The sequence below is a fragment of the Anguilla anguilla genome, chromosome 9 (genome assembly GCF_013347855.1).
Source record: "Anguilla anguilla isolate fAngAng1 chromosome 9, fAngAng1.pri, whole genome shotgun sequence".
NCBI classification, from domain to species: Eukaryota; Metazoa; Chordata; class Actinopteri; order Anguilliformes; family Anguillidae; genus Anguilla; species Anguilla anguilla.
In genome coordinates this window covers 31,838,431-31,862,974 of record NC_049209.1, presented here as the reverse complement: position 1 = coordinate 31,862,974, position 24,544 = coordinate 31,838,431, and the positions used below count along the sequence as shown (strand labels likewise).

General features: G+C 42.3%; 1 protein-coding gene across 3 annotated transcripts in view; it reads left to right on the top strand.

Annotated features, from left to right (window-relative positions):
* Positions 1-24,544, top strand: part of nrg2a (neuregulin 2a) — a 113,715-nt gene that overhangs the window by 77,731 nt on the left and 11,440 nt on the right. For 2 of the 3 annotated variants that reach the window (XM_035434446.1, XM_035434448.1), the window contains exons 5-8: positions 6,354-6,421; positions 17,993-18,016; positions 21,652-21,754; positions 23,467-23,590. In XM_035434446.1, the coding sequence (XP_035290337.1) occupies positions 6,354-6,421; positions 17,993-18,016; positions 21,652-21,754; positions 23,467-23,590 (319 nt within the window). The remainder of the gene's footprint in view (positions 1-6,353; positions 6,422-17,992; positions 18,017-21,651; positions 21,755-23,466; positions 23,591-24,544) is intronic. The other variant, XM_035434447.1, reaches the window with a different exon arrangement.

Genomic DNA, 24,544 nt, shown 5'->3' with positions numbered 1-24,544 from the left:
AAAAAAAAAAAATCCATATTAAATGAAAATTTTAAAATTTGCTGAAATGCAGCCCTGTTTAAACAGTTCTCAGTTTGTAAGGACATGGAATAGTATTTAAAGGTAAAGAAACAGGGAAGCACACATTTCAATGCGGCAGCATTGTTTAATAGCATCTTGGCGAGTAATAAACCATTTTATTCCATGTAGTCCAGGCTTTCAAAGGCATCATTGGCCAACCAAGGGGTACAACAGATGCAGCCTCCTTGTATAAAAATTCACTTTTCATACATTAAGATCCTTACAGGCATTGTTTATAGATGCCCATACAAGCTATTATTATTATTATTAGTAGTATTAGTATTATTAGTATTATTGTATCAGTGGCAGTTGTTGTATTTGTATTATATGCTGTTTCAGCACATTGTGCATATTTTATTATCTGTTACATTCTTCGGAAGAACATCAATGTTTCTAAATATAGCCACGTTTCACTCCCTGAAAACAGAAAAGAGGACAGTGTCAGGATAGCGTGCTTCACATACGGGACAGACCCAGCTTTAAAAACCCACAGTGTGTGCGTGTGATTGTGTGTCATAACAGAATGGATTGGCTCTCGTGATCGTTTATCACAGGCGTATTTGCTTAGACTCCATCATCCGGGCCCGTTTACATTTACTTTAATGGTGTATATTGTTGTATCTGCCGAGACAGCTGGACAGAGAGAGATGAAGAAGTAGTTTAACGCAGCTGTTTAACGTAGCCTAGTACTGTACGGTCCACTAAAGAGCTGTGGCCCCGCTCAGGATTTTAACATGCAAGAAGAGAGCACTGCGGTCTAAAGGTCACGCATCTTCGGAATTAAGGCATTTAGAGAGACGCCGTCACGTCGATTTGGGATTAATTACTCCTGTTAATAATCAGTACAGAATCAGCTGGTTGGCTGAGGAAATTTGGGCAAAGGAAACATCGTATTTCACTGCACTTTATAAACGCTGACTTTCGTACACGTCGTACAATGCAGAGAGTTTATATACCATAAATGATTTCCCTTTTTTTAATGTTCACATGATCACAGTGATACCTATAGGATTAGCCATTTGGGCCTGCCTCTCTCTCTCTCTCTCTCTCTCTCTCTCTCTTTGGTGACAGGGTCTCAGTTGTTACTCTCTCTCTCTCTCTCTCTCTCTCTTTGGTGACAGGGTCTCAGTTGTTACTCTCTCTCTCTCTCTCTCTCTCTCTTTGGTGACAGGGTCTCAGTTGTTACTCTCTCTCTCTCTCTCTCTCTCTCTTTGGTGACAGGGTCTCAGTTGTTACTCTCTCTCTCTCTCTCTCTCTCTCTTTGGTGACAGGGTCTCAGTTGTTACTCTCTCTCTCTCTCTCTCTCTCTCTTTGGTGACAGGGTCTCAGTTGTTACTCTCTCTCTCTCTCTCTCTCTCTCTTTGGTGACAGGGTCTCAGTTGTTACTCTCTCTCTCTCTCTCTCTCTCTCTTTGGTGACAGGGTCTCAGTTGTTACTCTCTCTCTCTCTCTCTCTCTCTCTTTGGTGACAGGGTCTCAGTTGTTACTCTCTCTCTCTCTCTCTCTCTCTCTTTGGTGACAGGGTCTCAGTTGTTACTCTCTCTCTCTCTCTCTCTCTCTCTCTTTGGTGACAGGGTCTCAGTTGTTACTCTCTCTCTCTCTCTCTCTCTCTCTTTGGTGACAGGGTCTCAGTTGTTACTCTCTCTCTCTCTCTCTCTCTCTCTTTGGTGACAGGGTCTCAGTTGTTACTCTCTCTCTCTCTCTCTCTCTCTCTCTGGTGACAGGGTCTCAGTTGTTACTCTCTCTCTCTCTCTCTCTCTCTCTTTGGTGACAGGGTCTCAGTTGTTACTCTCTCTCTCTCTCTCTCTCTCTCTTTGGTGACAGGGTCTCAGTTGTTACTCTCTCTCTCTCTCTCTCTCTCTCTCTGGTGACAGGGTCTCAGTTGTTACTCTCTCTCTCTCTCTCTCTCTCTCTTTGGTGACAGGGTCTCAGTTGTTACTCTCTCTCTCTCTCTCTCTCTCTCTCTGTCTCTCTCTCTCTCTCTCTTTGGTGACAGGGTCTCAGTTGTTACTCTCTCTCTCTCTCTCTCTCTCTCTTTGGTGACAGGGTCTCAGTTGTTACTCTCTCTCTCTCTCTCTCTCTCTCTTTGGTGACAGGGTCTCAGTTGTTACTCTCTCTCTCTCTCTCTCTCTCTTTGGTGACAGGGTCTCAGTTGTTACTCTCTCTCTCTCTCTCTCTCTCTCTTTGGTGACAGGGTCTCAGTTGTTACTCTCTGTCTCTCTCTCTCTCTCTCTTTGGTGACAGGGTCTCAGTTGTTACTCTCTCTCTCTCTCTCTCTCTCTCTCTTTGGTGACAGGGTCTCAGTTGGAGAATTTCCCTCCTTATGGAAGGATGCTAAATGTCCGCAATCGATTTCCCCACCTCGCAAACTTTTCCACCTTCTTGAGCCCCCGCCAGTACATTTTTTATTTGCTGTTTATTGATTAGATGAGAAGATTGAAACAACTTTTCCTGTTCGCCCGTGCCAGTCTTTGGAGGCACTAGGCTTTTTACGGAAGAAAAGCAACTTTCTGTATGTTTTAATAGCCTAAGTAGTATTTCATTCTGTTTAAAAATAAACGCTATTTAGAGAATGAAGTCCATGATAGTTAATCAACAAAGAGAAAATTCATCATCACACACCATGTGCACAGACACACATGCATTTTTTTTTAAAGAACCCAACTAGTTTTTATTCTTAGTACATTTTAGCTGTCATTCAGATCACAAGATTTATCCCGATTTTGTAAATTGACCATTCCTTTTTTTAATTTATTCAACTAATTAGCTCAATTTATGTGTGCGGTTCTAAACATCCTGATTGAATACCCATCTGCTCCAGCAACCACCTTTGTTGCCATTTTCTTAGTTAGATACACTACATAGCCAAAGGTGTGTGGGCACCTGACATCCAACATCTCATCCAAATACATACACTACTTTTCTTCCGTGTCCTTTCGCAATATGACTTTAAAATACACGGCCTAAGTCTGTATGATTTTCTCCACACTCCCTCCCAACATTTTGAAATTACTGAAGAGTTATATTTCACTTGTTGAACAGGTGTTGTAAAACAGCACAATTGCACACTCCATCCAGAATATAGATGCTGTAGCCTGTTCTCATGTACATCGAAGCCTATTCCCTTCCAGCTGTCATCAGATGCATGAGTGCTTATTTCTTTCTCCCATTTTACCTTTGCCTTTATCTGTTATCTGTTATTTGCACCCATTTTCTAATTTTGATTTTTAAGTTATTAACAGCTGAACAAGAGAATGAAGCTCGTGCACATGTCACTTCTGTGTTTCTCGGTTCTCCATATAGCTTGGAGACTTCATTACCTCATTAAATTTCTATTACTTTTATCGAGTTTATAATTCTGGGACCAGCCTGCCTTTCTATTAAGCCAAAGCAAGTGTCTTAGCTTTCAACCCTGGCTTCTTCCCATACCCACACAAAATTGCTTAGCTTTCTGCCCCAAATTTGAAAAGTAGCTGCATTAATATAAAGAGGTCATGTCTGAAACAATAATAAAAAACTGGGGAACTACATTTATTTTTATAGTCCCAATCCACCCCAATAAATGCTGGGGCTCTGTTTTCCATCTATTCAGGTCCTGCTTCCATACATATTGCTTTTGCAGAAGGATTATTTCTAATTATTTCCAAATACGGACGATTGCGAGTTACGATTTCTGTTTTGCGAGCAGCACACCTGCACCACTGTTTCGGTACATTGCAAGCATGTCGTTAATGTTCCGTGATACCGTGCAGATTCCTCTTAGCACCATACACATGACACACCTGGCTGTGCCGTTTGAGAGTATCAGTTTCACGTGTTACCAAGGGCACTCGTGCTTAGTTGGGTCCACGGGGATTGCGGTGAAGTAAGACCTGGTTCAGCTGCGTAGACCCAGGCTCTTGCTCTTGATTTGGGTTGTAGGTCCTTGTTATTTGTTTGACCTTTTAGTCAGTTAACCAAGTAGGTAAAGTGAGAAGTCGGTTTCTCATATGCAGTAATGGGCTGGGGAATCAGTGTTAAGGAAAGGCAAGAGATCGTGTTGCCAATCAGATGCAGGGTAGGTGGCTTGGTGCCCACTTATTAAGTATGAGGCCTCCTACGTTATTCTACTGGAACACTGGACCATTCGGTTTAGAGGAAAGAGTTCATCCTACTGGCCGTCATCTTATAGTTTGCATCTGAAGTGCAAATGGGACCTTCAGTAAATCCCAGAACACACAAGTCAGAGTTCATCCTGGGAGATCTGACTGTGGACAGTTGATACAGTGTTGAAATGAAGAAAAAATGTAATATGAGTTTAATAATAGACATGATGAGGTTGTGGTGGGGTATTCAATTAAGTGGACAGGTGTCCAGCATAGATCTGAATCTTCTGTGGCTGAAGGGGAAATGCTAGCACTTCACCATCAACGTGAAACCGTGACTCCTCCTGACAACAGCTTCTTGAAAAATGTAATGCTTTTAGGCGCTTTAAATTAGAATGTGAAGAAATGTACATTTTATTCTCTTTATTTTTAGTCCCTCTAGATTGTGCAGACGGGGAAAGCGAGGGAGGGAGAGTGGGAGGGAGGGAAAGAGAGAGAGAGAGGGCAAAGGAGCTGATCTGTGTATCCCCAAAGGAAGAGCCTCTTCTTGCTTGGCCGGTTTTGAGGCGCTGCTGGGTTTGAGGCCCTGCCTCTCTGTTTTTCACGCTTATTGGCCCCGCCCCTCGGCTCTGTCCTTATTTGCCCGGCACTTTGGTGCTGTTTCTATGGCTGATCCTGAAGCACATAGCTGCACACACACACACACATACACACACATGCACACACACACATTAACACACACATGCACACACACACATATACACACACATGCACACACACACATTAACACACACATGCACACACACACATATACACACACATGCACACACACACATATACACACACACATACACATGCACGCATACATACACACCCATGCACACACACCCATGCATGCACGCACATGCACGCACATACATACACATGCATGCACATGTGCACGCATACATACACACACATGCACACACACACGCGCGCACACACACACACACGCAAGCATGCACGGCGCTTGTCACTGAGTGCTAAATGTCGAAATCAAAAATTATACCCGCCCATATGGCTTCATAAACTATTGCTGCAGCTGTGTGTGGGTGTGTTGTATATGGATGGGCCTGTTTGTTTTGTGCATTTTATGTGCGTTTGTTTGTGTATGGGCATGTGTTTGTGGGTATGTGTCAGTGTGTGGGTATGAAAGATCACAAGCAAATAGGGAGTGGGGCAGAGAGAAGTGAAGAGAGAGAGAGGCACAGGGAGAGAGGGGGGAGAGAAAGAGAGACAGGGAGAGAGATAGAGAGTGTGCCCCTCCAAATCACGTATGAGGTGAGAGGCCCCCCATTAGTTTACCGTCCCACGGTCGTCTGCTATGAGTTTGTCTGGCTGTTCTGCCTAGTATGAGGGTGCTCTGTGTGGGTCATCCAGCAGTGACATGGCATGGGGAGGTCAGATCTGAGGTCAAAGGTCAGGAACCATAGAAGAAGTGCCATTCTGACCAGAACTGGGAAACTACGTCTCACTTATTTCAAAATAATTCAGGCCAACTTACTGGCAAGTACTACACTGTTAAAGAACGGGCTTTCCTGAGAAATTCAAGGGCCAACCACAACAACAAAACTAACAACAATGACAGAATGTTTAATAATGATTGTCCAAGGTAATAAGCTGACGTTCAACAGGCTGAAATGACATTTGTTCCAGGTAAAGGCTGATCCAAGCATCCTGCGCTGTGGTGTCTTTAGGGGCAGAAGATGGTGATGATTCTTCACTTCCTGTATTTTTTGTCACTGATCCCCTTTTCCTCCCTCAGATGTCCGCCTGATTACTTTGGCCCACGGTGCCGGCAGACACAGCCGCTGCGGTTATACATGCCCAAACCTTATAAAAGTATGTTCACCCACCCAAAAAAACCCAATTAAGGAACCGCCTGCAGCTCCCTCAGGAGGTCAGAATCGCTGGTCAAGGGGGAGAGCTGTGATTGGCTGGCTGACCAGCAGGGTGTCGCAGTGGTGTTTCCTGTGGGATCACTTTATTTCTACTATCTGGGGGGTTTGGGTTTTCTCTGGTCTAATTCTGTGTTTTCTCTCTCCCTGCTCTCTCTCCCTTTTGTCTTTTGTCTGCTCTTTCATCTATTCCTCTTTATTTCTTTCTCATGCTCTCTCTCTCAATCTCTTTCTCTCTCTCTCTCTCTCTCTGGTTTGTTTCCCTACTTCAGGTGTCCCATTGATTTTACTGGTGATCGCTGTCAAACCTACGTTATGGCTATCAAATCCTACCCCTACCGTATGTTCATATTTCCTTTATTTCTATTTCCTGCCTGTTTGTCTTGGAGGTTGCATGGACGCATCCGAAAACACCGCTGCATGCCTTCGTGTTGTCTTTCTGTCAGAGCATTTGTTTTGTCTGTTGACTTGTTTGTTATGTCCTTGTTCAGTAACTGTAATACATTGAGCACAATTTAAATATACCTACAGCACATGTAAAATGTATGAGCGTCTTACAATATGTGTAAATACAGTCAATATAATCACTAAAGCATGTTGTTTGCTTTTGATGGATATAAGCAATTGCATGTGTTGAAATGAAAACTAACCCATTTATTGGAAAGATGAAAGTGTATCTAAAATTTAACTGTGCACCAAGGAGACACTAAACCTGAATGTGGTCTGTTTTAATATCGAATCACTTTTTGCAACATAGTGGAAATGTATTTGTTGGATTGCCAGCAAAAGTACAGCATGTTAATTCGAACAGAATTTCCCATTCACAGAACATCTATTGGTCCTCACTGTTGTAGTTAAAATATATACCTGTTTCACATCAAAGTCACATATTTACATGCCACGCTTACTGTAGCATGATTCTGGAACATTTGTCCTCTAAAGCCTGATTTATGCTCTGTCACACACTGGTCGTGCGACAAAGTATACATTGGGTTTAAGCCTACCGCTATAGCGAATTTCAAGTACTTTAAACACCATACTGTTCCACTTGAGAAACATTCTGGAATGTTCATCAGCTTCAGGCTTGCAGAGCTGGGGACGTGCTAGGAAAATGCATACACAGCGCTTACATGTTAAAGTAATTAGCTTCATGCACTTCTGTTTATGTAATCATGTCTCGCTGTACTTAGCAGCACTTAGCGGCACTTTTGTATGGCGTGCCATGACATTTGAAAAAATGTAGACATCCAGACACATCGATAATCAACCTTAGCAGTGACGTTCAGCAATACAGACAACTCCCTTTTGAGAAATCCACCAAAACGTTTTTATTTCACTCAAGGTTCACTAGTTTTCTATTTGATTAATATCTGTCCAGATCTATGACTCACTGTGAAATTCAAGTGCTGATATCTTTTTCATCACAATCACGTGTTTGCATGTTCAGTACTCATCAGAAGTAATTAGTCATGTTTGGCATAAAAGTTCCAGAGGTGTGTAATGAGAGATCTTTATTGAATCAAGGCCATAATGCTCCATAACACCTGTCACATTACATCATTTAAAAATAAAAAAATAAACAGAAGATGAGAGCTCTGGAACAATCTTTATATATAGTTCATAAGGTTGCAATCTGTATAACGGTAGAAAATCTTTTTCATTTTTATTCAACTTCATATACCCAGCCACCTTACTTTCTGGTGAAGACTGTCATACAGAAAACATTTGAAAAACATGGCTTCAAATTTATACCCTGTAATTGTCTATTGATTTGTTAAGTAGATTAAGTGTCTTGTGTTGACAAGCTGTCAGTTGGTGCCCTTAGAATCAGTCCCTCTAGACATTTATATTGTCAAAAGTTATTTAAATGTCCAGCTCTTTCCTTCATAGCATCGCTTTCATGTGAAAACCCCTTCATGGAAAAATTATTCCATGGAAACAGTGCTGACACAAAAATGTGTATATTTTCTTTTTTATTCTGGTATTCCTGGCAGGAATTCTGAACTTTAGACAATGGATATTCAATATGAGCAGTTGCATAATATGACACATATATTTTGGCATGCATAATATTGTTAAAGGAACCAACATGCCCCCACAAGAGTGATGTTGATGACACTGTGTTCTTGAGGTACAGTAAATGTCTCTTAGTTAACAACATGTCCATATTCCATGGAGATTCCCAGAAAGCCCTTATTTCCTTGCGGGATTGGTCCAGACATGGCCCACCAAGCATAAAGTTCCAAGAATTCATAATGTATTCAGTTGCAATCTGTGTATCAGATTCCAGTTATTCGCATGTAGGCGTTTGAAAGTCAAGGAGCTGCCCATAGCCAGCACTGTCGATCAGCATCACCTGCCAATGACCGTAGAAACGGGCCTAGGAGAATACTGGACTCAGCCTTGGCTGAACGCTGTTGCTGAGAGGTTCGTCCAATCAGTGACTGCTGAACTGAGCTGCTTATTCAATCAAGTTGCTGTGACACTCAAGAGGGGATTGGTCAACTATTAGCTGTAGCCAAAGATTATGGACTTGGAAAGATCCTCAGTGGTATTCTTTCTCGGTTGTCCGTTGTGTTAAAGCGAGGGACGGACACACACGTGCGCGGACACGCTCGGTCTTTGCATCGCTCTCCCACAGGGACTGAAAGAAAACTGAACGTCAGTTTGGCTGAGTATTTAAACAACGTTGAGTGTATCCGTGTCTCTGTGGTGAGCTTTTGCTATAAAGCCAGGGCCTCCGAAGATATTACATTTCAAAGTTGCGGCGGATCCCTTATCTTCATGTTTCACATTAAATGCATTTGTCATAAAATGGTCAGGACGCTCTGTGGGAGGTTGGCGCAGCTGTTAAATCCGTTCCATACGTACGCATGCTTGTCCTCCTCGAGAGGAGCAGGTGCTTTAAGACCCTCACACAAATTCAGATAACAGGTAATGAGTCTCACGCATTGGTCACAGCCAGAAAGCTGGTTTGGGGAACCTGTATATTTACCATAAGAGACACCCCTCCTTTCCAGCTTATAACCAGAAAGCTGTCTGTTCTAGTCCTTCCTGGTTCAGTGTTGTTTCAGCCTTGAGTAAAGATAATTACCCTGAATTCATTTTTAAATAAAATCAAGCTGAGTCAGCTCTCTGAGCAAAGGTGCAAGGAAGGTTTCCAAATGTGACTGACCAGTGTGGGTTTACCTCGATGACCAACAGCAACGCTCCCAGAGTTAGTGGAGAATCTAACCCCCCAGTCCCCAGCCCCCCCTCCCACCACCTGAGGACCACTGCTGCTGAGGTTTTCACCGCACATAAGCAAGCTGTGTGCTGTTGCAGTAAGTCAGCAGGAGGAAGGAATAAGTTACGGTCTTTCATTCTTTCCCCCTCGTGCTGGGAACACGATCTCTTTAAAGGTGAGAAACAGACTGTATATTAACTTGTATGCTGACAGCATACAGTACAGTAGATGTGCGCCTTGCGCTTGGTGAACGTTTCGGTCTCTTTGGAACAGAGGTGAGGGTCTGCTCCTACGGTGCTTTCTGCTACACCAATTGGAAACTGCAGTGAAGCCTCCCCCCCCCCACAACCCCAAGAAAGCTGCAATGCTCAGCGCTAGTCAGCTGAGCTACCGGCAGCGTGTTGTCATGACAACAGGAGGGATTTGCTGCAGACCCGTGTTCGTTGTACCGGCTGTCAGGAGGAGGTTTGACTCAGACAACCCTGGTCTTCTTCGCTACAGCACCCACAGAAAGAAAAAGAAAAACACATTTCCCATAGTTCTCTGGGGAAACTGCATTCAAGGTTTTTCACTTTTACAGCTCCAAGTCATTTGTTCTGATTGGACATTTTGGACGAAATACACTTGCTCCTGTGGTGCAGTCTCCATGGAGACCAGGACACACCACACTGTAGTCATTTTGTGCAATGGGCCAAGAACTGGACATGAGACCCATCTCAAAAATCCAGTTAAGTAGTATGTTAATAGCGATAACAATGGCACTTATCCAATCCATTCCATGTTCAGTCTCTTACACCTAAAAGTCAAGAAAGAGCTACTTTGTGACACTGTTCCCCTCTTAGAAATCGGCTTGGCATTTCGGTCCATAAGCTTTAATGTGAACAATACAAAAAGAAAAAGACATGAATTATTTGGAATCCCAGCTCCACCTCTCCCTTTCCATCATTTCTTCCAACATTTTTAACATCTTTCCAGACACAGTTATTTCCTGTTCTCTAAAACTGGCTGCTCCTAATTGTACTTCTGTTGACCTGTCTCACCACTGCAATATTGTCAGCTCAGGAGTGAGTCGGCCGCCACCCTCCTTCAAAGTGCAGTCTTGCCAGCTGCCTGCTCTTCCCACTCCGCAGCCTACCTGCTGAGCTGAGCGGACGTTGCGTCATCGCAGAATATTACCTGCACGGCTGGTGCTAGCAGACTGCAGGCGCCTGCTGGTGCGTGATGGCTTCAGAACAGCTTCCTTGACCGATGCTCTCCGTCTCTGGGTGATGTCACGGCAAATGATGCTCTGCCCCCTGATGCTGCTGGTTCCCGTCCACACATGTATTTAGAATAACTTCAAATATTATTTGTTTTATTTATGCCATGGTACAGTATGTACCATTTCATACTGGAGAAAACTTTTTTTTTTTTCCAATTTGGAATAGCCTGGTGTTTTACCACAGTGCTGCCCAACCCCGTTCCTGGAGATCTACCGTCCTGTTGATTTTTATATGAACACAAATTTGGCACCTGATTCTACTAATTAGCAGCTCAGCTAGATCTCTAGCTGTTGAATGAGGTGTGGTTTATTAGAGCTGGAGTGAAAGCCTACAGGACAGTAGATCTCCAGGAGCAGGGCTAGGCAGGCATGTTCGACCCTCTCACATCCCCACTGTACTGACTGTGATGCACACTGAACCCTGCAGGGCATGTGCACTCCTCTGATACATTCCCCGGAGCCAGGCTACTAGCAAAGCCGCTCGCTAAAGGAGAGTTAGCATGAGTTACAGGAAGCTGATAAACCTGTTCCTATCTGATCATCAACCAGGTTGAGAACCCCTGCAGACTTTTACCTCTGTCAAGACTTGCTATGTTCATCACTGTGGTCGTCCTGGTCATGGTCAACAAATGTCACAGTCTAAGGATGTCAAGGATTTGGGGCTCACCGGTTTTTTAGCATGGCAAACTGTTTTCTAAAAGTTGGATCACATCCGGTTTGGCAAAATGTCTTATTTTGGAAGTGGAATTTTGTAGAGTCATTGAAAAGGAGCTGCTGAAGATATCTTTTGAAGCCTCCTTTAAAATCCACTTTAAAAAAACCCTGTTAAGTCCACTGACAGTCAAAAAAACCTCAACGTCTGGTACTTCCATAGATTTCACTTCACAGTTCTTGGAAATCTTACCTTTCTTTGACACTGAGTCCATTTGAAGTGGCTATTTAGGGCTACTGCCAACCAGGTGGAATTTGTTCCAATCAGACTTAGATTTAGAAGGTGCAACCTGTTTTTTACTGCAGAGGGAGGGCCCTGCTAGAGACATTCTGACATAGGTAGACCACAGGTAATAACAGGCCTGTAATGTATGATGCTTTTTCAGACTTAGCCACAGCAGGTGTGCACCAATTTACATCAAGTTGCAAGGAAAAGCGTGTTTATAGAAATTTGGAGTCTCCTGCTGAATTTATGAAGGCCCAATTCCGAGCCAGAAAATGTGTCATTTCCAATATACCTCTCAATCTACGGTATATAACAGGGCTTCCACATCAATGGGTCTTTTTTAATGGGGTTACTGAAGTTGCATTCTGTTATAGTCATCAGCATTTTCAGCATTGCCCCCTGCTGCTGATGCAATAGTTTTCTCCCTGTTACACTAATGCATGACTTTAATTTAGTTTCTGAAGCACCAATTACTGTCGCATTTTTAATGCATTCAGGCTGGAAATCCTCGTGGACCAACGTGCAGCCCCACTCCCAAGTTGCTTGAGCTGTGTCATTCTGGGTCGGATTCAAACAATGCAGTTATCATAGCTATCGTAAGCCAGTTGTCCAGCCTCTGCCAGTTAACACGCTGAGGAAGCACTTTTTTTTTGTAGTGCCCATAATTGACACTACTTGCTCCTGCAGTTCCATGCGTGGTTTTTTACAACTGGTTAATTTTGTTTTGCCTTTTCTGCTGGCATCTTCAAGGGAATTTTTAATTTCGTTTTTCCTTAATTTTTTTAAATTTTATTTTCATTTTTGTGGATTCTTTTATTTTTGGGAAGTTTTTTCTTTCTTTCTTTTTCTGGAATATTTTTTCAATATTGAGGATTACCCATGGACCTTCCAGAGTGGCCAAACTGAGTAAGATCAGCCTGTGACTGAGACCTTTACTTCCTTATTTTGCTGGGTTTGAGAATCTGAATGTGGAATAATTGTGAACTTTCTGAATTCTTGCATGTGAAACGCAACTGCACTGGGAGTTGAGGAGAAAAAAAGGCACATGTAGTCAAAAATCTGAGTGAAATTGTTTATATTTAGTATTCAGGATGTTTTTTTTAATTTTAATAAATATATTGGTTGACAGAAATGTAAATATTAATTGGTTCTCATGCCTGACAAAAGAAACAGATTATTGCGGTGTAGTGCAGATTTCTGAGCTTATGACTGAAAAAGATTTAAATATGTATATTGAAACCAGGCTTTACAGCTGTTTTTATCAGTTACAATCTATGGACCTCTCCCCAGCAAAAATGTCAAATCAGCCATGCAACTGTTCAGTATACACACTGGGATTTCTCTGTGTATTTTAAGTATATTGGCAAGTGCCTCAGCTGTCCAATGAAAGAAGGAACTACACAATATTCTGGAACTGCTTAAATCTCTTTTGTGGCATTCCACATTCCTCCTACAGAGGGAAATATTACTTGATGTTTAAGTTACGCCTGTGTGGTAACTCCATTATACCTGTATATAAAGTCTTACATACAGGTATAATGGATGTAATAAATAATAAATTGCCATTTATAATCTAGCATAGCATGTCAAGGCTTATTCAGCCTATAATAACAATATAAAATACTGTAAATGTTGATCAACAAACATATAGGGCATGTGTGTCAAACTCCAGTCTTGGAGGGCCATTGTGTCTGCTGGTTTTTGGGGTGTTTTCAAGTGTTTCAGTTAAGTCATTGATTGGCTAAGGAATCCACACATCTTGTTCTCAAGGCCTTAATTGGCAGATGATTGAAAGGAAAACAAAAACCTACAGACACTGCGATCCCCTTGAGATTCAGTTTGACACCCCTGACATAGAGAATAAACCCTCTATTAATAGAGGAGATTAAAGAAAACATGTTTATTAAATGCTATTTGAGGTGAATTTAATTAAATTATATTCAGTGGAGGAAATACTCCATTAAAAAATAACACAACCAAGTGTAATTGTCAGGTAAATAGTAAAGCTAAGGAATAACTCATGAAGTAATTAGACACCTGTCATTATAGTGAAATATTTATAGAATTTACACAATTCATCAGACAATCTAGAGCCTATTCCCAATCCTAAAAGAGAAATCCACTAGCAGCAGTGCTAGCAGAAATGCCAGCAGACTATATAGATATAAATAAATAACAGTGACAGTACAAGCTCAGAATGATTAATTTTACAGAAGAAAATAATTTTTCAGATACAGACTGGTAGATATATAAATAATACTCACTTTAGTCATGGACCCAACCCAATCCTCAGCAAGTAGTACTTTTCTTCTGGTGAACATTCGAGGAATGCCAATAAAATGTGAACTTATGCTTAAAAAAATAAAACTGCTCAAACTGCCTGACATAAAAATTATAGTTTTAAGAGCCTAAGAGAATCGATAATATTATGTGGAGACGCTTAAAGCTATCCAACCCCCCCGATCAGCTTTAGCATTTAGAATTTGCTAGAAAATCATGAGAAAGCCACAGAAGTCTGGGACATTAAGAATCCTTCTGTTGATCATCATTCTCTGATAAGTTTAAGTGGAAGTTGAATTAGTCATGGTGTAGAATGATGGGTAGGGAACTGGGCTTGTAAGCTAAAGGCTGCAGGTTAGGTTCCCAGGTAATACGTTGCTGTTGTACCCCTGAGTAAGCTACTTAACCTAAATTGCTTCAGTGAATATCCAACTGTGTAAATGGATACTATGTAAAATGCTAAACTCACGAGTGTGGAAGGGGGCAGATCAGCTATTTTGGGGTCTGGTGCTTTCCATTCCATTTGTGATACTCAAGGTTTACTCTTTGGGTACAACTTTAATACTTGGGGATCCAACAGTATTTTAATTGATTTATTATCAGGGAATTTTGTGTATATATGTGTGTTGAAGGTCTGCTTGGTAGATCTGGTAACCCAAAGAATGTAAGTGGATAATGTTGTGGAGAAGACTACTGACGCTGCTGGACATTTGCCGGTACACCATAGCCTAGTCTGGGCAGCATGTCTGCCAGGTAAACCTAAGTAGTCCAGCTCAATAGAGGTGAATACAGTACGTGAGGGCAGTCTCGGCTAATGACCAATAGGAGCCAGACGTGATGGAAAGACTGCAGCAGCAACCTTGCGAACCTCCACTGAACTTTTTGTATGAAAGCTTGAATTTCGTATGATGTTCTCAGTTAAGCTGCAGAGATTTGAAAAGATTCTGAATTCCCTTTGGTGGCTTTGATGTCTTGCTACATGGTCGAGAACTATCATTTAAAATGGCGTAAGTTTACAAGACATAGTCACCAATATGTAATAGGACTTTACTTTTCTACAGCAGAGCCTAGCTACTGTACTTGCTTGTGGAGTGTTGTAGGGTGTTTCACTTGCTAAACTTGTCAGGCATGTATTTCTTCGGTTTCTTCGCAGTTCAAACACATGGAGTGCCCCTAAGTGTTTTCCATTGCTTGATTGCAATTGGCCCTCACTCAGAACTGAGCAGTGACCCTTCCCATGCTTTCAGCGGTGTTTGTTGGCTCTAACCAAGTTATTTTTTTGTTTCTTGGTAACCTGTGTAAACTTGGAGCACTGAATTAGGAAATGGTGATTTTTTTAATCACAGTAGGCGAAACATTTTCATCTTCTCTGTCTCCTGCTAGAGATTCAGCAGCAGCAGCAGCAGCAGTTGAGAGGGTCATAACTGATTAGAATTGTAGAGGTCTTTGTTGATTTCTTGTCTATAGTTCTCTCTGTTGTTATTCTCCCTAAGATCTGGAATTACCCAACTCTGTCTTAATCTACACTGTCAGTGGACATTGGTGAAGACCTTGACTTTGCTTGTGGTAGAATGCTGTTGACTGCATCTGCTAGTTGCTGCATGTTCTCATGTAGAGCTTATTCTCTTGAAGCGTCTCTTGCATTGTAATGGCATTGAGGATTTCAGTTGAAGCAGATGATTTAGCAGCTACGGTGTATAATTTTCGTAATGTGCCCCAATATTTATATCATGCCTTGGTATGATCTAGAGCAGGGGAATCTAAATGTGGCTTCCTTTCAATCTGTGTGCAATTGAGGCATTGAGAACATGGTATGCGGACTCTTTAGCCAAAAAATGAATTCCTCATAATGAAGTACATCAAAAACCAGCAGACACTGCTGCCCTCCTGGAGTGCAGTTTGACACCCCTGTCCTGTTGGTGGTGTTCTACTTTGCCAAAAGGAATGGCTGACCCCAAATCAGTCTAGGACAAGGAACGCTACATGTTTTCCAAGTTTGCTTGCAGGATATGTCCAGGTCATCTGGGTTCTGTGGTGATATCCCCTATCTGGCTCGAAAGACCATTTAAGGTTGTGAAGAAACAACAGAATTACTCTTTATCTGGTTGAAGTATTTTGATATTTGCCACTGAAGGACAAGGGTATGAAATTGTACGGAATAGCATTGGAATAGTCTGTTTTGTTTTTTCAAGAGAAAAGAAGTAACTGCATGGTTGATGGTTGTATCCATTAATTTTTATTGAAAATGTTTACAGTATTAAACAAATCTTCCATTTCCATACTTTAATTCAGATCATTCTTAAAATTTTTGTATGCAACATACCTGAAACATTTTTTTTTTCTGTGACTTTGATAGAACTTGTTTGGAGCTAAAAAAAATAAATGTTCCAAGACGTTATCTAACAATCAAATAGGAATCGTGCCAGGATCTTCCCCAATGTTCTGGAAACATTTTGTGTTAGCTTGGGGGAAATGAAACGTGTGCGGTAATTAAACATCCATCATTACAGTGGTGTATTTACAGAATAAACCATAATTCATCTCACCTTCTAGAAGAGGGGTCAGCAACCCTGGTTCTAGAGAACAACGGAGGCTGTAAGTTCTTTTTGTGAGATGAATTGATAAATTAAAGCCATTGAGCAGTCACAGCTCCTCGCACGTTGCTTCCTGGGGCTGAATTGTTTACTGATTTTAAGGTGACAACGAAAACCAGCGTATCCTGTAGCTCCCCAGGATGAGTGCTAATGGAAAAATAACTGTAAGCTGAGATGCTAGAGATTCTCATGGAACAATGCAACGACTGTATACTGATATACACTCACCGGCCACTTTATTAGGTACTTAGGTATTATGCTAGTACTGGGTTGGTCTTCTGCTGCTGTAGCCCATCTGCTTCAAGGTTTGACATGTTGTGCATTCAGAGATGCTCTTCTGCATACCTCGGTTGTAACGAGCGGTTATTTGAGTTACTGTTGCCTTTCAATCAGCTTGAACCAGTCTGGCCATTCTCCTCTGACCTCTGCCATCAACAAGGCATTTTCGCCTAGAGAACTGCCGCTCACTGGATATTTTATTTTTTTCGGACCATTCTCTGTAAACCCTAGAGATGGTTGTGCGTGAAAATCCCAGTAGATCAGCAGTTTCTGAAATACTCAAACCAGCCTGTCTGGCACCAACAACCATGCCACGTTCAAAGTCACTTAAATCACCTTTCTTCCCCATTCTGATGCTTGGTTTGAACTTCAGCAGATCGTCTTGACCATGTCTACATGCCTAAATGCATTGAGTTGCTGCCACGTGATTGGCTGATTAGATATTTGCGTTAACGAGTAGTTGAACAGGTGTACCTAATAAAGTGGCCGGTGAGTGTATAGTAGCTTACACCAATTACTTCAATGAGAAAAAATAAATAAAATAAACTTTAAAAAATAATACTCACTATAGGTTGTTAACGTACTCAACCCAAACCTCAGCTGGTAAAACGTTTCAGCCTGTACTGTGAACATTCTAGATGCAGCACTGAAATATGAGCTAGCACTCACTGAAACAGAACTGCACACTGATTGGCTGGTACATAAACAACAGCTATAACAAACTAATAGGGTCAGTCACATAAAGCTACTACAATACCCTGTTTTGACTGGGATTTTTAACACAACAATAACAATAGCACAGTTTCTTCAACATATGTTGATGCATTGTTTGAAGGCAAATCATTGAAATTAGCATGTACATGTTTGCTGGATTTATTTTACTGGTAAACTAATGTGAATTTTTTTATGTCAGCCACATAAACCGACCCATTCAAAAGAAGTGAAATATTAACCCAGAAATGTGTTGTTGTAAATTAGGCATTGATCATTGGGACTGTTATTGCTGTGCATGATCTAAAGCTTGTTGGTCTCTGTGGTGTGTGTTTGGGGATGGTGAGCGCTAATGTCTGTACGCCTTGTTCTATGTGTTGTGTGTTAACGGCTGCACCTGCTCTAGCATCCCTGAAGACCTTAAACTGATCACACACACACACACACACACACACACACATTCTCTCTCCCAAACACACACGCACGCGCACACGCACGCACACGCACACGCACACGCACACGCACACACACACGTCTGTTTTGAATGTTGGAAGGTTTCTCTCTGAAACTGTTTTTTTCTTCTTGTTTCTTCCTCTTCCTTTGTCAACTGTCCACCCTGACAGCGCATCTTGGGATTGGATTCATGGGTATGGACAAAACACTTTCGGATTCATAAAAATTTCTTTTTCTTTTTGTTATTTTCCTTTTTCCATCTGCTCCTATGTGAGAGGTCTGACATTAACAACTAAATTAACAGCAAAATTATAAAACCTTTAATTCAAAGATTTGCATCGTTGAAATCTATCGTTGAAGATTTTAGACACCAAACCCTTTCCCGCTTAGAATGTTGCATGAAACCCAGCCTTTTCTTGTAGGATACATTACTGTGTTATGCATTGTGTTCTATTAACACTGGAGCGAGTTCAGATTAGGGTAGTGTTAATGCAGTCGTCAGGATGATTTCTTAGGATCGAGGGATTAACCTGGGATGAGTTTAAATACTAATGAGAGCTTGGATTGAGCTTAATCAATGTGGTGTGATTTCAGTGCACAGATATTGTTAAAACTAATATAGTTATATTTTCTTGGATTGAAAGAGTTAATATAGGGATATTAAGTACAGTATGATTCCTAGGATGAATAGGAATTTTGTAAGAACTTTTAAAACTCTGTTTTCTAAGAATATTTTGTTCCATTATCCGATCCCATTGTTAACGATTTCATCAGTTTAATCACTCTACAGTCTCTTTCACGCTGTCAATCAATATGGCAATCAAGTTCTTTCAAAACATTGTATGGCTTTCACAAGAGCAAAATCTACTGTGGTTGCAAATAATTGGCTTATTAAACCATGGGTTTTAAAACACTCGCACACTCTCACACGCATAGCCTATTATATTATTGTGCTCAAATGTTTTTTTGGTTTTTTATTTTTTTACATGGACTATAAATGTAATTTCCTATTTATTTTTTCAATGTCAGACAGATAGGGCATTCAGACAGGCTGGGGTATTCAGTGTGAAGTTAGCACAGGTGCAAGACCGCATGCCTTATCTGCTCTGGAACTGTTCGTTAAGGAAGGAGTTTTGGTGCTCTTTTTGTTTAAGCAATGGGATTCGTTCAAGATTCTGCCAGATCACTTGCATTTAAGCAGATGAACGCTACTCAAGGGAAAGATTGCTTCCTTCTCGCCTCTCTCACGCCCCCTGCTGTTTCTCTCTTGTAATGAGCATGCAGTGTCAGCCTTGTAGGTTGAACTCCGCTCTCTCTGTGACCAACACTGCCTCTCACCCCCCATCTTCTTCATCTTTTGCATCTTCTTCGTCTTTTATTTCTGATCTGGTCCGTCTGCATCCACAAGATCTCTATAACTTTTACTGTGGTTGAAAACTAGACACAAATGTTCAGCTTTGATTGAATTCTGCTGTTTGATTTAATTTGCATTTGAAATGGTTATTGTTTTTAATTGAGCAATGCATGTTATATCCTGTTGCAGACTATTGGACATTTTCCAGAAGATGATTATTATGACTTGATACTGATCTATTTGATATATAATCATTTATGTTTTGGTTGTTTCTAAAAATTTGAACAACACAGACCTCACCCACCTAGAAACTTCCTGTGATCTTGAGGGGTCTGTCTGGGCAGAGGCTTCAGATGAACTTGGTTAGATTTAGAATGTATTGTTTGGGCTATCAACTCCAAAGAGGTGGTAAATAAGATATCTTAACTTTCATTTCTAGATGTGTTCAGAAAACTTGCTGACTAGTAATATTTGTGACAAAATTTGTTGATCACTGCTATATTCTTTGTCTGAGTTTACATATGTGTCATATAGCTCGGACCTCTCGGATAGACAAGTGTGAATAAAGCCATTGTTAGTATTATTCAGGAACACATCAAGGGAATTTTAGTGCAGACTTTCTCTCGTGTACTTCAGTTTTGCAATGGTACTTCATTTGTCACCACATAGGCTAGTTCTGTACTTCTGTGCATTTTAGGTAGTAGTCAAGTAGTCAGTCAGTCAAGTGCCTCTCTGGAACTCTGCTCAGATGACACCTGGCCAAGCTCACAGGAACATTTCCCAGGGAGAAAAAAATCAAATAATGTGTTTGCGTTCAGACATCTTGTTTAATTTTACTGTGTACACATGCACAGCATTATGACACTTTCATGTTTAAACATGCTCCCCTTCACCCCGTGCCCTCAGAACAACCATTACATGATTGAGATACATTTGTGAATGAAGTAGAGCCAACCCCTCAGGACCCCTGACCTGAAACAAATGATTTGGCTACAAAAGCAGACCGTAGTCAATAATTTCACAGAGACGACAGCCAGGAAGGCCAGGGGCATTAACCTCAAACCTCTGGTTTGTGTCCCAGGCACTACTCCACCTACCCCAGCTTAATTGGACCGGTTAGTTAATCAGCTGTCATACGTTTGCGCAGGCTTTTTCCTTCTTGTGCGAAGTTAAAAACATTTGTGCATTGAGACACACCTCTGGGCCCTGACTGCAAGCCTTCTTTCTCTTTCCCGAGCTGGGAAAATGACTGGGCTAATTAAGAAATTGAGAACAGGCTGCAACCCCCCCCCCCCACCCACCCCTCACTGCCAGCCCACCCCCCTTACAGGACGGGCTGTGACCCCCCCTGGTTACTCGGGGGGGAGGGGGGGGGAGTCCACAGAGAGAGGGTCGCAGGTCAGCGCGCTCTGTCCAGGTTCGAGGCTAATGCCTCTGCTTTCTCATTAGCGCTGCATAATCCTGGAGCTCGACACCTTTGTACCGCTGAGATATGGCTCCTTCTTCACAATCCGAGGCCAAATATCCCTTCTACCACTGGGCTTTATTAACAGCTATTCTTGTTGCGCGCAGGCAAGCCCAATATCTCTTTCACCAGCGGGGTTTATAATAACCAAAAGCAGTACAGTGGAAAAAAACTAATTAAAAACGTTATGTGTTAACCGGGATTTGGTCGTTTCGGCTTCTGGAGGGAGCGCTGATTCCCATGCTCTTCTTTTTTAACTGAAAAGTCTTCCCCCGTTTGGCGCAGAGGTGTACCCTGCACCCCAGATAAGTCCCTGACCTTCCCCAAACTACAGATTCGGTAACGATCGGTGGGATTAGCATTAGTGCTACGTCTTTAAACTGTAATGGCAGGTCGGTGGGATGGGAAGAGGAGTGCTGTGTCAAAGATGAACACTTTTCTCAGCGGTACAAAGGTGAAGAGAGATGCAGCAGTCCGTACGGGGGCCGCACTGAGTCCCTCCGACTGCAGCAGCCATCCAGTCATGCAGGTGCTGCACGGACGATGCGCAGATCCACTGACCCATATCATGCGTGGATGGGCTTAGCTGGAAGCCACGGTGTTCGGGATGAGCCATCCACATTGTTTAGAGATCGGTGAATCTGTGCAGCAGGACAGCCCTACAACATGACAATTTAGTGAAAGTGAAAATGAATATAAGTCAAATGAGGATAGAGATAGAGAGAGAGAGAGACATGCGCATTGCATTTGAGGGAAGTGAACAGATCAGCTAATTAATCGGAATCCTCTCAGGGATCATGTGACGTATTGGAGCCTCTTGCCCGACACGCACAAGTTCAGAGATGGATTCCACTTTTCCATCATAGCTGGGAATGGTGGAGGTTCAGTGTCTGGGGTACAAGACTGAGGCAGTGTTTCTTTTTTGGGGGGAGCGGGTGATGGGGTTAGTGGAGGTTTGGAGTCTCGGGTTCGAGGTACTGAGGCGGTGTTTTTTGTGTTGCCGTTGACAGAGGCGGAGGAGCTCTACCAGAAGAGAGTTCTGACAGTGACGGGCATCTGCGTGGCACTGCTGGTGGTGGGCATCGTGTGCGTGGTCGCCTACTGCAAAACCAAGTGAGTGCAACAGTAGGACTGGTGGAGAGAACTGGGCAGTGGTCCTTACGGAACTGGTCTCAGGGCTGGATCATTGCAGGTTTAAATACATACTGCTGGTACTACAACTTCAGCTCTGACAACTGTGTTCTGTGATGGAAGATCTACTGAATCTGGAGCTTCTGAGCCTGTACTCTACTCTCAGGACCAAATCGACTGTACCGCTGCTACTACTGCTACTGCTACTGATACTACTACTGCCACTACTACGACTACTTCTACAACTACTTTTATGACTGCTGCAACTAATAATAGTAATACAACAACTAATAATAATAATATTCTTAAATGACCACAGAGAGTCGGAACCCTGATATGGCATCCTGTATATTGTTAGATAAAATCTCTTTCTGATTGGTTCAGAGGGAAAACTACCCCCCGCAGGCCTGCTGACTCCGCGTTCAGATGCAGTATAACTCCCATCAGAACACAGATCCTGTGGTGCCCAGCACTGCTTTTTGTGCTGCTCAATTTATCAAAGCGGTACATCGCACAGTCAAATTACCTGATTTCTTATGATTGAATTTACTTCTGGTTTTAAATTGCAGCTTCTAAGGTAAAAACAAAAAGCTGCATACCCCCCCCCCCCCCACCCCTCTTCCTAGACTTACTTAAGATTCTGCCATTTAGCAGGGTGATGTGGCTGTTAGCATTAAGCAGTAAGGTCAAATCACTTAGTGTTATCATTTTATCTCAGGTTGGGTGCTCATTTTGTGCATTCGAGTGGGATACATAGCCTGAAGTATGAGTGCATGTTCAGCTGTGTGAATGGATGATACGTTAAGTACAGGTTGTGTAAGGCCGTGGGGATAATGCGCCTCTGTAAGGCTTGTGTTTGGCAGTGAAGCAGAGGAGGATGTGGCTCTTCTGCTGCTCAGGCCCGTCTCTGTCCTGGCTTGCCTGTCATTATGTAAACACTTAGCGCAGGATTTACACAAACACAAGAGGGCCTTTCGTGACTGTCAGTCGGGCAAAAACCCAGCTCGCCTTTCACACGCATGTGAAACCTCAGACATACATGTAAACATGCGCACACATGTTTTTTTACACACACACACACACACAAACACGTGCACACACACACACACACACACACTTTTGGCCACTCACATTGAAGCCATGACAGCGCTTTGGAACAGCTGTGTAATCACTGATTTCTGATCAGGCAATTCCACACCCATCTCAGAACTAATATGACATCATCATTTCACACTGCACATTGCATAGAGATGCAGAAGCCAGGGGACTGCAAGAGTTAATGTATCAAGTCGCCAGATGTGCCCTGCCCACATCTGGACCTCCATGTAGAGTATCTGAATAGCGTATTTATAATGCAGTGTGGCCAGGGGAATGACTTTGTGTTGTTTGAGAGCAAGACGGTTTAGATAACTGATATTAATGTCCTCCTGTCTGGTGTGTTTGTTGCTATTAAGGTAGATTTTTACTGCTGATGTAATTGTGTGTTATTGTTGGGTGTTACAGCACTTTTGGATGTTAGTGCTGGGTGTTACTGCAAGGGGGCACTGTGGGGATGTTGTTGGGTGTTACCGCTGGGTGCTAATGGTAGAGTAGTGCTGTGGGATATTAAAGTAGGTTTTTACTTGGATGTTACTGTCCTGCGGTGTTACTTTGCAGTGTTACTTCGGGATGTTACTCCTGTTTTATCTTTTTAGGAAGCAGAGGAAAAAAATGCACAGTCACCTGCGACAGAACATGTGTGCTGACCATCCCACTCGAACCCTGGCTAACGGACCCAACCATCCTGGACCGGGCCCAGAAGAGATCCCTATGGTAGATGTGAGTTTGTATTTGGCCGACTGCTTGACTGATTACTTTATGGGCTGAATGATTGACCAGGAAAACAAAATGTTATGAGCCATTCCTAGATCGATCCCAAAGAAGCACAGTATCTATCCCAACATGCCATTCTCTTTCCCGGTTTAGGGCAGGAGTACTCACTCCTGGGCGGTGTCTGAATCGGCCACCGCACTACCGTGTCCTCAAATTATGTACTTTCTGCTTAGCATACTGTGTACTGTTTAGTGCATACATTTAGTATGTGATGGGTAATATATGATAAATATCCTACATACTATTTTCCAACCATATTGTGGAAGTGTCGTAAATTCTGCCCTTGCGCGGTCATGCTCACGTTTTGTTGTCATTGTTGTTTCCTTGGCGAAGCTGTGCCTCATTCTTAAAGCGAAGCTGCATGTCATATTTAAGGCCAAAATGGTCACTTACTTTCTGAAATGTATTTACTTAAAATTCCTGGATGATATACTCAGCAAAAACCCAGAAATAAGTATGTCATCCTGGGATTTTAAGTACACTGCATTTCGATGAAATTTCACCTACTTAACTTTCTCATCCAGTGTACTCAACATGTATATTCAATATTCAGGCAAGTGCACTAATTTGGACGTGACCCTGGTCCTGGAGGTCTGGAGATTCTGCTGATTTTCATTAATGCTTAATGCTTTGTTGATCAATACAAGCTGTTGATCACACAGTTACTTAACCTCACCTGGTTACCTGGTTGGGGATTGGCTGCTTATTGTAAGGTGAAAAGTAAAACCACATACCCTAGAGCCCTCCAGGACTCCCTGGTCTTGGGCAGCTATACCAGTTTGCTTTCTCAGCTTCTGCCAATGTAGCCGTGTTGTTTAAAAAAATATGACCGGAAAAAGTTCAAACCAGGACCTCAATTAGTCAATGGCTGTAATCCAAATGAAACAACATTCAGGTTTG